The 13,902-nt window shown below is 35.5% G+C and overlaps 1 protein-coding gene across 3 annotated transcripts in view; it reads right to left on the bottom strand.

The window, feature by feature from the left end:
* Positions 1–13,902, bottom strand: part of aass (aminoadipate-semialdehyde synthase) — a 30,292-nt gene that overhangs the window by 8,883 nt on the left and 7,507 nt on the right. For all 3 annotated transcript variants that reach the window (XM_062992365.1, XM_062992372.1, XM_062992356.1), the window contains 7 exons: positions 13,699–13,826; positions 10,284–10,432; positions 9,274–9,396; positions 9,046–9,157; positions 8,769–8,828; positions 8,038–8,105; positions 705–826 (listed from right to left, as the gene is read on the bottom strand). In XM_062992365.1, the coding sequence (XP_062848435.1) occupies positions 705–826; positions 8,038–8,105; positions 8,769–8,828; positions 9,046–9,157; positions 9,274–9,396; positions 10,284–10,432; positions 13,699–13,826 (762 nt within the window). The remainder of the gene's footprint in view (positions 1–704; positions 827–8,037; positions 8,106–8,768; positions 8,829–9,045; positions 9,158–9,273; positions 9,397–10,283; positions 10,433–13,698; positions 13,827–13,902) is intronic.

Raw genomic sequence — 13,902 nt, 5'->3', positions numbered from 1 at the left:
GCACAGCATTTCAACATTTTTACTTCAGTAAGCAAATTACATTACAATTTTTGTATCTTATTTCTACAAGATTATTTAATAACTTTTTATTTATTTAATAACTAAGCTATTTTAAGATATCTGTCTAGCTGTTTTTTTAATGTTTTTGACAATGGAAAATAATTTAGGAAACTACATTCTTAACATGCTGACAATGATTATCAAATAATATAATCTATTCAATGATTTAAAAACAACACAAACCCTCTAGGCCTTTACAAACTTCTGGTTGGAAATTCTTAATCTAAGTCATAACCAATCACAATTTTCTTAAACATTTAAAGTTTTAAAAGTTATGTGAACCTCTGGGTTAACATCTTCTATAAAAGCTGCCATTAGATTTGAAGGTGTTGTACCCTGCACTATACAATAATTGATCACTAACACCCGGGGGCAATTCAGAGTAACCATTTCCTCTTTACATGTTTGGGGAGGAAGGATTGCATTTAGTGACAACCAAGATCTCTCAGACCCTTTCTGTGCATTAGCCACTGTACCAGCTACACTAGATGCTGTCCCACAAATTAATTTAGTAATTAATGTAGAAATTTAATATATACTGAAGAGTTCACAAAGTTCCAATGGTACTCAAAATTAAATATGTTAGAAGACTGCTGCTCAAATGAGCTTGGTGGGATTTCTGAACCTTGGTCGATGGCACTTACCCACTGTGACTTGAGTGCCAGGATCCCTGGTGAGATACTCAATGACTGGCCCAGACACATAGCCAGACCCTAGAAGCAAGACACGTTTCATTCCTCCTTTCTTCAAAATCTGTTCTGATTCCCTGTGAGCCAGATGGTACAGTCATTACTGTTGCACATACGTGCGTGCGTGTGTACACACACACACACACACACACACACACACACAAATCTACTGATTTTCAAAAAGAGCAAGAAAATCACATACATCACAAACTGAGAAAGACAGTTAATCATATAGAAAACACTACTTTGTTTTTAGAGATCTCCAGTACACTGGCATAAAGGCTGCTAAATCATGAATGAAGCATAATTAATTCTTAAATGATACCAATAGCAGAAATATATCAAGAAGCTGTAATCACTTTCTCAAGGTATAGTTTAAAGGTCCCAGTGAGGATATATCCATTACTATTTCCTTACAAATTTAATATCTTCCAATAATTCAGTCACATAAAAACAGTTGCAGAAATAACTGAAATTCTAAGACTGCCAGAACATACATGTCCTTTATAAGTTTATATAAACTTTTAACCTTAACTGTACTTGGACTCAATAATCAAATCTGTTCACATACTTTTGGTCATGTAGCTTATTTATTTAAATTTTAATTTACTTTAGTTTGGGTTTTTAAACTGTTCCCTGGAACTTAAAACAGAACAAATAAATTAATATCTGCTTTAAAATATTAAAATGTCTGGTAGTTGCCAAACAAATGCAATTTAATTTACAAAGACTACTGTTTCTCTACAGAAGTCAACTATACTGCATCATATCTACTGTATAAAAACAATGACATGAAACAATGACAATGTCAGATAAAGGAAAACACTACTACTACTCTACAAACAGAAGCACAGAGAGGCAATTCGACTGCTATTTAGTAAGTGCAAAAGTGATCTTAGAAAGAAAAACAAGATTTAAAGAGAAGCAATACAAAAACAAAACAATTCTGTATTATTTTAGACTAATTATTGAAATCAATCTTAATTATCTGTCAGGAATTAACATGAGAATTAGACTTTTGATGGCTTTATCAACACAAGCAGTTTGCATGCCAGAATCAAACATTAAGAGAAGATTTGAGAAACATCGATGGTGGTGGTGGTGAGAGAGAACGAGATGGTCTACCAGTGTCAGAATGCTCCTGAAGTTCTCTAGCCATGCAAGGGGTTAAGGCAGTGATAAAGGTACAAAAAGCACACGATGACCTCACTGTGCCTGAACAAAACACACATGGCTGAGGTTAATGTATTAGCTGTGGAGACATATGAGCCACAGCTGATTTTAATTATGGTGCTTATAATCTAAAATTGATTAACAAATTCTTAGTAAACTTTTCAATATAATAACAGTGGTAAAATGGTAAAGAAAAGGTTTTGGCTGGTGAAATGAAAAAAAAATGTTTGGTCAAAATAAATAAATTATCAAATAAATTAAAAAAATAAATTATACACAGCCAGACCAGTTTGTTTACATTCCTCTTGCAGTAACATTCACAGTTCACCAGTGGTGGGTAAAGTACCTAAAAGTCATACAAATAGAAGTATCTTACCAGAAATTCACTTTGATAGAAGTTAGTCACCTCTTAAAATATTGTTTAATAATATTGTTAATATTATATGTTTAATGTACTTAAGTATTGAAAGTAATTTTCTAATATTAAATGTACTTAAGTATTAAAAGTAGTAGTACAAGTAAATGCTGTTGATAAAAACGGCATTTCAGAATTTAGAAAAATATGAAGATTGTTCTTTTAAACCTCTAAACCACCTTAACAATGGAGCCTACCTCACACCTACAGAAAAACGAGGTCTTTACAATATAAGAATTTATAGAACAAAATATATTTTCTTCCCTCCCTCTAAACATTATTTGTGCCAAATCATCATTACAATCACCTGTTTAAAATCACCCCATTTCCCCTCCCGCCCTAAATATTTTGGAATATGTTGTAGGCCTGAAATGCATATACACTGCCTGGCCAAAAAAAAGGTCACACACTGTAATATTTCGTTGGACTGCCTGTAGCTTTGATTACGGCACACATTCGCTGTGGCGTCGTTTCCACAAGCTTCTGCAATGTCACAACATTTATTTCTGTCCAGAGTTGCATAAATTTTTCCCCAAGATCTTGTATTGATGATGAGATTTGGACCACTGCACAAAGTCTTCTCCAGCACATCCCAAAGATTCTCAATGGGGTTCAGGTCTGGACTCTGTGGTGGTCAATCCATGTGTGAAAATGATGTCTCATGCTCCCTAAACCACTCTTTGAGTTCTACTGTAGTTTTTCTATGATTTGATTTCATCAAACGTTTAAGTGATCACCGATTACGATCATTCAAGATTTTTTTTCCGACCACATTCCTTCCTCGAAGATGATGTTTCCCCACTGTCCTTTCACTTTTTAATAATGCGTTGGACAGTTCTTAACCCGATTTTAGTAGTTTCAGCAATCTCCTTAGATGTTTCCTCTGCTAGATGCATGCCAATAATTTGACCCTTCAGAAACAGATTAACATCTTTTCCATGACCACAGGATGTGTCTTTCGACATGGTTGTTTAACAAAAGAGAAGATACTCACTGCATCAGTTAGGATTAAATAACTTGTTGCCAGCTGAAACATAATCACCCATGCAGTAATTATCCAATGGGAGGCTCTTACCTATTTGCTTAGTTAAATCCAGGTGGTGACCTTTTTTTTGGACTAAGAGTCATTGTAAATGTAAGATACACTGCATCTTTTTTATTTGTATTTTACATTTTTTACATTTACGGCAATTAGCAGATGCCTTTATCCAAAGCGACTTACAGTATTGTGACAGTATACAGTTTAAGCAATTACGGGTTAAGGGCCTTGCTCAAGGGCCCAACAGCAGCAACCTGGCAGTGGTGGGGCTTGAATTAGCAACCTTCTGATTACTAGTCCAGTACCTTAATCACTAGGCTTCAACTTCCCCAGTATTTTCAATACTGTCCCAACTTTTTTTCGGATTTTTACATTTTAGTCATAGATACATCACAATAACCTATAATCGCTGCATTTTGACGGAATTAATTTGAAGCAAAACTAACTAACTTTGAAGAAAGTTTAACAAAACGTATAAAGCTGTTAGCCCTTTAATGGTCTGCTCAATCATTCTGCTCATCCAGAAGTTACCTAAATATTTGCTGGCAGGTAAGTTTTAGAAAATGATGGACATGTCTTCAAGAGTTTTGTACTGCATTAATTCTAACAAAATTTAGTTGGACGTTATATCTGTGGTTTGAATGTAATCAAAAATGTTAGCTAGGTATCTAAACAATCTTAATGCTAGTAACTGCAAATAATAATAAAAAAACTATGATGCTGCAGCTTCGTTAATCATTCTTAACTTACATCAGTGTGTTTCTTGAGGTTGGATGGGGAGTTCTGTTCTTAAATGCTGATATTTATAATAATAAAAAAACTATGATGCTGCAGCTTCGTTAATCATTCTTAACTTACATCAGTGTGTTTCTTGAGGTTGGATGGGGAGTTCTGTTCTTAAATGCTGATATTTATAATAATAAAAAAACTATGATGCTGCAGCTTCGTTAATCATTCTTAACTTACATCAGTGTGTTTCTTGAGGTTGGATGGGGAGTTCTGTTCTTAAATGCTGATATTTATAATAATAAAAAAACTATGATGCTGCAGCTTCGTTAATCATTCTTAACTTACATCAGTGTGTTTCTTGAGGTTGGATGGAGAGTTCTGTTCTTAAATGCTGATATTTCCGTTTCTTTGGGTAAACATAAGAGGCACTTAATCCGATAAAGAAAAATCTTTGTTTGCACTTGCGCATTAATGCGTTTAACCACAGTTCTTGCTTGCCTGCAGTCTGTCACAAATCCATCATCATTTAGCTACCAAATTTCTTGCCATTTTATTTTGAAGTAACGAGTAGCGAATTTACATACGACAAATGTTATGGAGTAAAGGTATACATTTGATTTAGAAAATGTAGTGGAGTAAAAGTTGATGAAAATTTTAAAACTCAAGTAAAGTACAGATCAAATTCTGTGGTTCTATTTACAAAATACTATGAAGTTAAACTACTTTTCTACATAAATAACTACATTCTAATTCATTATAAATAAATATTCAACAGAATTAACAAATTACATATTCTTCTTTTTATTGCAGTCAGTGTATTTCTCTTAAAAACTGTAAACCCCAATGTGCTGACATACAGACTGCATGTCAACACAAGTTTATTTTAGCTTGTGAAATTTTGGTGATGTCTTGCTTAACTGGATAAGACAGATTCTCTACCAATGATTTACTACATACAGTGTCAAACTCACCAGTGTCTGCATAAATACTTGCAAACCTTGTACACATAAAAACCTAGCATATAATCAAGGACATGTTATTAAATTTAAAATATAGTCCACAATTATTGGCACCCATAGTAACTTTTATTAAAGGGGTTATAAGAAATTCACCCATTGGTGAATTAGCTCAGTTTCACTGAAGAAATGAGGGGAAAGAGCTCAACTTTGTTTCATCTGACCATAGAACATTGTTCCAGTTAAAGTCCAATTAGTGTTTAGCAATCTGTAGCCGAAAAGGATGATGACAGAAAAAATTTCCATAAAATGTTTGCATGGAGGTGGCATCAGATAGTAGTTTCGACTTGATGACCCCAAAATTCTAACTTTCAAACAGTCCAACAGTGATCCTTGGGGATTTTTTTTGCCTCTTGTACCCTCCTTTATACTGTGTGTAGAAGCAAAACAAATTTGGATCTTTAATCAGTCAAGTTTGCCACAGTTCCACTTGACTGGAATGTTTAAATTATTGCCTTGACTGTAGATATATGCATTTTCAGACAAGCTATTTTTATGGCCATTTCTTCTTTAAATTGTTCTTTGAATTTCACTGTCATTTCTATATAAAGTAGACTTTTATATATGTATACACACTTTTATATATGTAAACACACTTTTACATATCTAAACACAAATGTATACATACATACTGTGTCAATCTTTAAGGGTTATTTTGAATTCCCACAACAATACATACACAGTGAAAAAATAAATACAATTTAAATATAACATTTAAACATGTTTCACTCCCTTTCTAAGAATTTCTAAGGGCACCAATAACTGTGAGAAATACGGTTTGGTTTAAAAATCATTATATTTTTTTTCCCTGAATAACTTTTTCTCATTTTTTTAGAGTGACATTAAACCATTACAGCAAAAGGTGAGTTTTTTTATAACCTTTTTGGTTTTTTTTATTTTTTATTTTGATCAGGGGTGTCAATAACTGTGAAGAGGACTTGAGATTTATTTAAAAAGGACCTAGTAATTAGTTACAAGTAACATGCTAAACATTTTAATGTTTTCTGTATTTTTTATAATACCACATTGTTGTTAAACATAAGAATTTACATAAACATGCTGGCTTGCTATCTCCCTTACCAAAGGCACACCACACAGGAAAAACACATTTTCAAGGACTTCAGCCTGTCCCTGAAGCCTAACAAAATTCTCTCTAGACAAAACCTCTTCACCATTTCATGGTCCAAATGTTCAAATTAACAAAGGACATGCTGTACTTTCACATGACATATTTGGCTATAATATTTTCACTGCATTTCCTTAAATGCCTTAAAGCATCACGATGAATCACACAGACAGCAGACAAAGGGCACTCCTAAGAGCTAGTAAAATGGCTCTGTCCCAAATATCATCATACCTAATAACAATTAATAGATTGATAGGTAAAATATCAAGCTTTAATATCAGTAAAATATCAAACTTTTGGTAACTTGTCCTCCTTACCTGACCTTTGTGTTACAACAGAGGCACTCATTTAAGTAATAGTTAACCACCGAACCTGTTAAACAATTCCAACACCTATAAACATTAACTTGGTTCTGCTTGTAAATAACTCTTTTTGGTCCTGGCAACTTTTGTTTGCACATAAACTCACATTCTCATGTACATATGTTATGTTATATAAACTCAATCCTCCCTGTAATAAACTGGAAGCTTACTCTGAGTGTCTGTGTTACTGAGTTTCTTTCCATGCAAACTCTTGTATGGCAAATGACACTGGAGTAGAAGACCAGAGCATCAAGAATTCCTGATGTTCCCACAAGTGTACACAAAATAGTAGCTCCAGCACTAGTGGTGTGCTAAATTAACATACAGTTTACTATTGTAATTTACTATTTGGGAGACTGACAAATGCAGTTCCCTAATAATTTTGGTACCCCTGGTACAGATGAGTAAAATGGGCTATAAGAAACCTTAGCTTAATCCCACACTGGGAAATCAAATAAGGGAAAAGTGTGTTGACCTTTATAAGTCAGGGAATGGTTTGTAAAAAGAATAATCACGTGAAAGTGACCATATCTACAATCCGAGCAAGAATTAAAAAATTCCTGGAAATTAAATGAAAATCTGTTTAGGTTTGCCACAGTTTCAGAAAATTTCCAGGATTTTTTTAGGTTTGTTTTGCCCCCAAACACATTGCAGATAATAAATCCCTAAATAGCACTGTTGAAGAGTTACTGAAAAAATTTGTATCTTGTGGTCACCAAGTCTCCAAAGCTAATGCTACTTTTCAACAGATTATTTCGGAAGACTTGCCAGGAAAAAGTCTTTCCTGTCACCTAACCACAGAATTAAGAGCCTACAGTTTGCTAAACACTACTGAGGACTTTCCTGAAACCATGTTCTGATGTCAAATGAAATAAAAATTGAGGTTTTTGGCAACAAACACCTAAGGTAAGTTTGGATTATAAACGTTTTCACTCATCTTTACCAGGGGTGCCAACAATTGTGGAGGGGACTGTGTTTTACATTTAACAGTTATTTGAGCTGTTTCACAGAGTACTCTCATTCTTACTGTCAGAGTGGTTGAATCTAATTTCATGCTAGGCCACTACATATTGGAAAGCCTGATCTATATGAGCCAGAAGCATTAAGTTTATATTTTACAAGGGTAGGAGAATTAGTAGATTTATTCTATAGATGTTTTATAGAATTTACCTCTCTGTGAGTCTATGCAGATGGCATTATTCAACATCCATGAAGTGCATTTCAAAACAAACATTTTTATACAATTAAACAAAATGTCTTAAAGACTATTTTAAATACCTAACTATCCTTTCTTTTAATGAAAATACATCAAGTATTGAGCTTGTTAAGCATAATAAGTTAAAAGTTAAACAGTTAAAAGTTAAACATGCTCTAGCCCTTATTATAACAAAAAAATGATAAGCGGCTTCAAGACCAAGTCTTACTTACCTTCGCTCTCGGAGTTTCTGGATGTACTCAAACTTTGGAGTCAACTTCCCGTTAGATGTTATGACAGCCTTGTGTGAGATCCAACATTAAATCAGTTAAATGCCTACTTATCTCAGCTTAAGTTTTAACATGAAGTACATGTGCAAAGGTAATGATCTATTTGAAAACAAAACATTTCTGTATGATTTTAACAATGGTACATTTGTATCTGAATTAATTCTACTGAAAAGGCTTTCCAAGAGTGTGGCTGTGGGCTATTGTGCCCATTCAGTCAACAAATATTTATGAGGTCAGGCAATGATGTGGGACAAAAAGACCTGGCTATCTAGAATGGATTCAGTGGGGTTGACGTCAAGGCTCTGTGCAGGAGAACTTAGAGGTTTCTCCATGTCAACCAATGTAAACCAATGGAAATCAATTTGTGCATAGGGGCACAGTCAAGGGACTTCCCAAACAATTGTCACTAATTAGGAAGCATATCATTTATTTTAGTTCATTGATTTTGTACATCAATGTTAGGTGTCATTAATAATTAAAAGGGGTGTCCACATTTAATGTTATTGGCACAGTCCAGAAATCCAACACAAACACGGTCCTACTGTCCAACCAACCACAAATTAAAAAGCCATTTCAATAAAAAACACAAACCAGGTTTTACATGTCTGTTATCAGACCCACAAGTTCAAAATCACGACAATCACAATGTATACTTAGTAAGACACTGTACGTACATCTCTAACTTGTGGAGAGAAGTTCTCTTCATCCAATGGTTTGGTTGCATCTGAATAAAGCTTGAATATAAAGATAATTGAATAAAGAGCGGACCATTAGTTCCCGGACATGTAAACTTAGAGGAACACAGCTATTACTTCTTCAAGAACCAAAAGAATCTTTATAAATGTTTATTACATATACCAAACCTACTTGTATCTAATGCAGCCTTCTCCAAAAGAAAACCAAACCAACAAAACTTTAAATACTTACTTACCCCAGTGTGTTAGAACTCACCATTTCCCAGATGTAGGGGAACAAACGAGTGCCAAAATACTCTGTAGCCTCGATGGGAAGTTGGGCAGGCAGGTTATCAATAGAGCACATAAGAATACCATTTCCTTCCACGCTTCAGAAAAAAAGGAATAAATAAGCAATAATGTTTTCTGGGTGTATTATACATATACTGTATAAGTCTTTTCCTTAAATGACTTTAAATAGCATTGAAAGGTGCCACTGGAATACCGGTCATGATCTATGTGCTGGCTTGCATCATAGATACAGAAGGGCTTCTCAATGGTGGTACACTCAGTCATAAACTCAATAGACCCTCCTAGGTCTGCAGAAATGTCACAAATTGCCAAGAACCTAAAAAGTAAAATATAATTAAAATAAAATAAAAAAATATCTATATTTTTAATAGTCTTATATTTCCATACGTGATATTATAAAAACTACATAAACAAAAATAAATACATATATTTATAAATCAATTGTACAATTCAAAAACCAATAAGTGGGTTTGCTTTTGTTGAAGTAAATCAGTTTTTCTTATATGCCAGTGACCCATGATAGTACCAAAAATGGCAGATGTTAAACATTATCATGTTGACTTAAAAAAAATAAATTAATTAACATCTTCATCCAAAATAGTTTGGAATGTGGTAGCAAACCAAGAATTTAGTTACTTATTAAACAACAGACATTTTTAAGCAACAGACATTTTCAAGTTGCCATTAAGAGTTTTGATTTGGCCTAACTAATTTTCTTTTTAGTCGAAAAGAGTTAAATACTTGAATTCAGCCATAGATAAGCTGTCATTGCTTTATATTCACTTTATCACTAATATATTTGCAAGTAAAAACATCTTAGAAATAGGGCATGTAACTAGGCATTTCTTACTGACTGTAACTGAAATTAAGTAGTGAGGCTTGTTTCCTCACAAACATCTTTAACATAAAAATAACATAAATATGTTCATTTTAGTAAGTCTTTAGTTAGTAAAATATCATTTTTGCAGTGTTAGCAAAGCAATAAAATGAGACAATTGTGATCAATGTGGTAGTTCTGGACACTCTGGTCAGGCCCAGCGTTATTTCAATAGTTCTATCATTTCTGGAAATGTTCATTCATTTAATATATTTTCTCCAGTAAAATAGATCAAATCTAAAATATAATCATTTGTTAATATCATTTAACAAAATCAAAACAAGTCTAATTAAGTATCAATGTAACTATGTCGAGGTAAAGCTCACTTGTGTGGCAGGACAGGCCAGCCTTCAATAGTTGATGCTAACGTTTTGGAAGGTCTCATTAGTTTTTGTGCATCCAAACGCCGCAACAGCCTTGGAGTGTGAGGGTCCCAGTAGATACCGTTTATCAAACATGTTGTATAAGGTGCTATCTAAAAAACAAGAGCTGGTGTTAATCATTAAGGATGGTGCTTCTTTTTCTAGATGAAAAGCATCTTTTGGACCTGGCTTGTGGAACGGGCTTGTAACTCAGTGTTAGCAGGCAGGAGGTTTTTTTTTTTTTACAAGAGGGAGCACTGTATCAGAATTATAATTGTATGTTTCACAATTTATCAGGCTAACCCTTATTTTTAATTGACTTGTTTAGACAAAATGTATTAGATCAAGAAAAGAAAATCTAAAATAAAGACAGCACAGGAAAATACAACCCGCAACCTGTAAATGATCATTCTAGTTACTGAAGATAAAGTTTCATTCAAGACCTATATCACCAATGTGAAAAATTTATTAAACCTTGGTTTAGTTTGGATTTTGATTAGACCATGCCAAAACATTCATTTTGTTACTTCTCAGCCATTCAGAGGTGGAATTTCTTGGATGCTATGACTGTATTGCTGCATAACCCAACTACGCTCTAGCTTTAAGTCACAAGCTGATGGGCAGACATTCTCCTTAGGGATTTCCTGATAGAGAGCAGAATTCATAGTTCCATCAACTATGAAAAGTCGTCAAAATCATGCAGAAGCAAAGCAGCCCCAGACCATCACCATGTTTGACTGTATGATGCTCTTATAGTGTAAAGCAGTTTTAGTCCAATATTTAAAACAGCCAGAGGGCACACTGTATTTAAGGATGTCAAAAATCATAAAATGCACTGGGAACTATAGTCTCAAAAAGGGGACAGAAATGTGTGTCTATGTTGGTGACGGTATTAAACTTTGACAGTGAAAAAATCTCTGCTGGTTATGAAAGCGTAGTATTTTTTTCTAGATTAATTCACATGTTTTCTTTAGCTTTAAAAGGTAAGTATGTAAGCGTTTTTAAAAAAAAATGTTATTCATGCCTCCGGTGGCTAAGCAAATCATAAAAAAGACTAAACTTATTTCCCATAGAAAGCAAGCCTCTGCTGATTTATTTTGTTTTGAAAGCCATTATTTATATGAAGGGGGTGGCACACTGGCACGGCTGATTCAGCTGGTGCCCCACAGCAACACAGTTCTGATCATAGTCTGTGTGGAGTTGTTCAGGTTTCTCCCATATCCACTTGAGCTGCTTCTGGTTACTTCGGTTTTCCATCCCAGAAACATGCCCAAGGTAAATTAGTCCTAGGTGTGTTTTAATAAGTGTGTGTCACCCTGCCAGTGTTCTCTTGACTCATGTATGACTTTACAGGATAAGGTGGTTGGTAAAATAAGTAAATAAAAACATTAATGATTTGTTTAGAAAAATTAAACCGAGGGTGGCAAACTGAGATTCTGGCCAGGACTTGTTGGAAAAAGAAAGGAGCATTGGGTATGTTTTTATTAACCAATGAGACCTTTCACAACATGTGTAAACAATCAGTCCTCATAGTAATTACAAACCAATGTTAAATTTACTTTTTTACTTTGCTATGTCTAGCATATACAGTGTATCACAAAAGTGAGTACACCCCTCACATTTCTGCAAATATTTTATTATATCTTTTCATGGGACAACACTATAGACATGAAACTTGGATATAACTTAGAGTAGTCAGTGTACAACTTGTATAGCAGTGTAGATTTACTGTCTTCTGAAAATAACTCAACACACAACCATTAATGTCTAAATGGCTGGCAACATAAGTGAGTACACCCCACAGTGAACATGTCCAAATTGTGCCCAAAGTGTCAATATTTTGTGTGACCACCATTATTATCCAGCACTGCCTTAACCCTCCTGGGCATGGAATTCACCAGAGCTGCACAGGTTGCTACTGGAATCCTCTTCCACTCCTCCATGACGACATCACGGAGCTGGTGGATGTTAGACACCTTGAACTCCTCCACCTTCCACTTGAGGATGCGCCACAGGTGCTCAATTGGGTTTAGTCCATCACCTTTACCTTCAGCTTCCTCAGCAAGGCAGTTGTCATCTTGGAGGTTGTGTTTGGGGTCGTTATCCTGTTGGAAAACTGCCATGAGGCCCAGTTTTCGAAGGGAGGGGATCATGCTCTGTTTCAGAATGTCACAGTACATGTTGGAATTCATGTTTCCCTCAATGAACTGCAGCTCCCCAGTGCCAGCAACACTCATGCAGCCCAAGACCATGATGCTACCACCACCATGCTTGACTGTAGGCAAGATACAGTTGTCTTGGTACTTCTCACCAGGGCGCCGCCACACATGCTGGACACCATCTGAGCCAAACAAGTTTATCTTAGTCTCGTCAGACCACAGGGCATTCCAGTAATCCATGTTCTTGGACTGCTTGTCTTCAGCAAACTGTTTGCGGGATTTCTTGTGCGTCAGCTTCCTTCTGGGATGACGACCATGCAGACCGAGTTGATGCAGTGTGCGGCGTATGGTCTGAGCACTGACAGGCTGACCTCCCACGTCTTCAACCTCTGCAGCAATGCTGGCAGCACTCATGTGTCTATTTTTTAAAGCCAACCTCTGGATATGACGCCGAACACGTGGACTCAACTTCTTTGGTCGACCCTGGCGAAGCCTGTTCTGAGTGGAACCTGTCCTGGAAAACCGCTGTATGACCTTGGCCACCATGCTGTAGCTCAGTTTCAGGGTGTTAGCAATCTTCTTATAGCCCAGGCCATCTTTGTGGAGAGCAACAATTCTATTTCTCACATCCTCAGAGAGTTCTTTGCCATGAGGTGCCATGTTGAATAGCCAGTGGCCAGTATGAGAGAATTGTACCCAAAACACCAAATTTAACAGCCCTGCTCCCCATTTACACCTGGGACCTTGACACATGACACCAGGGAGGGACAACGACACATTTGGGCACAATTTGGACATGTTCACTGTGGGGTGTACTCACTTATGTTGCCAGCTATTTAGACATTAATGGCTGTGTGTTGAGTTATTTTCAGAAGACAGTAAATCTACACTGCTATACAAGTTGTACACTGACTACTCTAAGTTATATCCAAGTTTCATGTCTATAGTGTTGTCCCATGAAAAGATATAATGAAATATTTGCAGAAATGTGAGGGGTGTACTCACTTTTGTGATACACTGTACATATCTGTTGTTGCCAAGTTAGTGCAAAACAGGCTCCCATAACAACTCACTTTACACATAAAAAGGACAGACTGCACGTAACATTTGTGAATAAAATGCTTCTTATTGCTTAATAAATTAATTAATAAAACGCTTTGTGGGGTATTATTAACATGTAAAATACATCTTTTAGATATTTGTTTGCTGCTGTTACTCACTGTGGTTCTGAAGTGGGAGGTATAGCGTTCAGGATGGTGCTCATACTCCAAAGGATCATATACCCCATCACTTTTACGAATTAAATGGTGGTGTCTGCTGATCACTGTGCCATATACTTTAGTAAGATCTGCAGAACACCAACAACCACATTTGAAAATCAGAGGTTATGTGGATTTTGTGCCTTTCATGCATCAAGTAGCCCT

This window comes from Trichomycterus rosablanca, chromosome 1 (genome assembly GCF_030014385.1).
Source record: "Trichomycterus rosablanca isolate fTriRos1 chromosome 1, fTriRos1.hap1, whole genome shotgun sequence".
Taxonomy (NCBI): domain Eukaryota; kingdom Metazoa; phylum Chordata; class Actinopteri; order Siluriformes; family Trichomycteridae; genus Trichomycterus; species Trichomycterus rosablanca.
The sequence above is the reverse complement of the archived record's forward strand: the minus strand, read 5'-3'. Positions and strand labels throughout refer to the sequence as shown.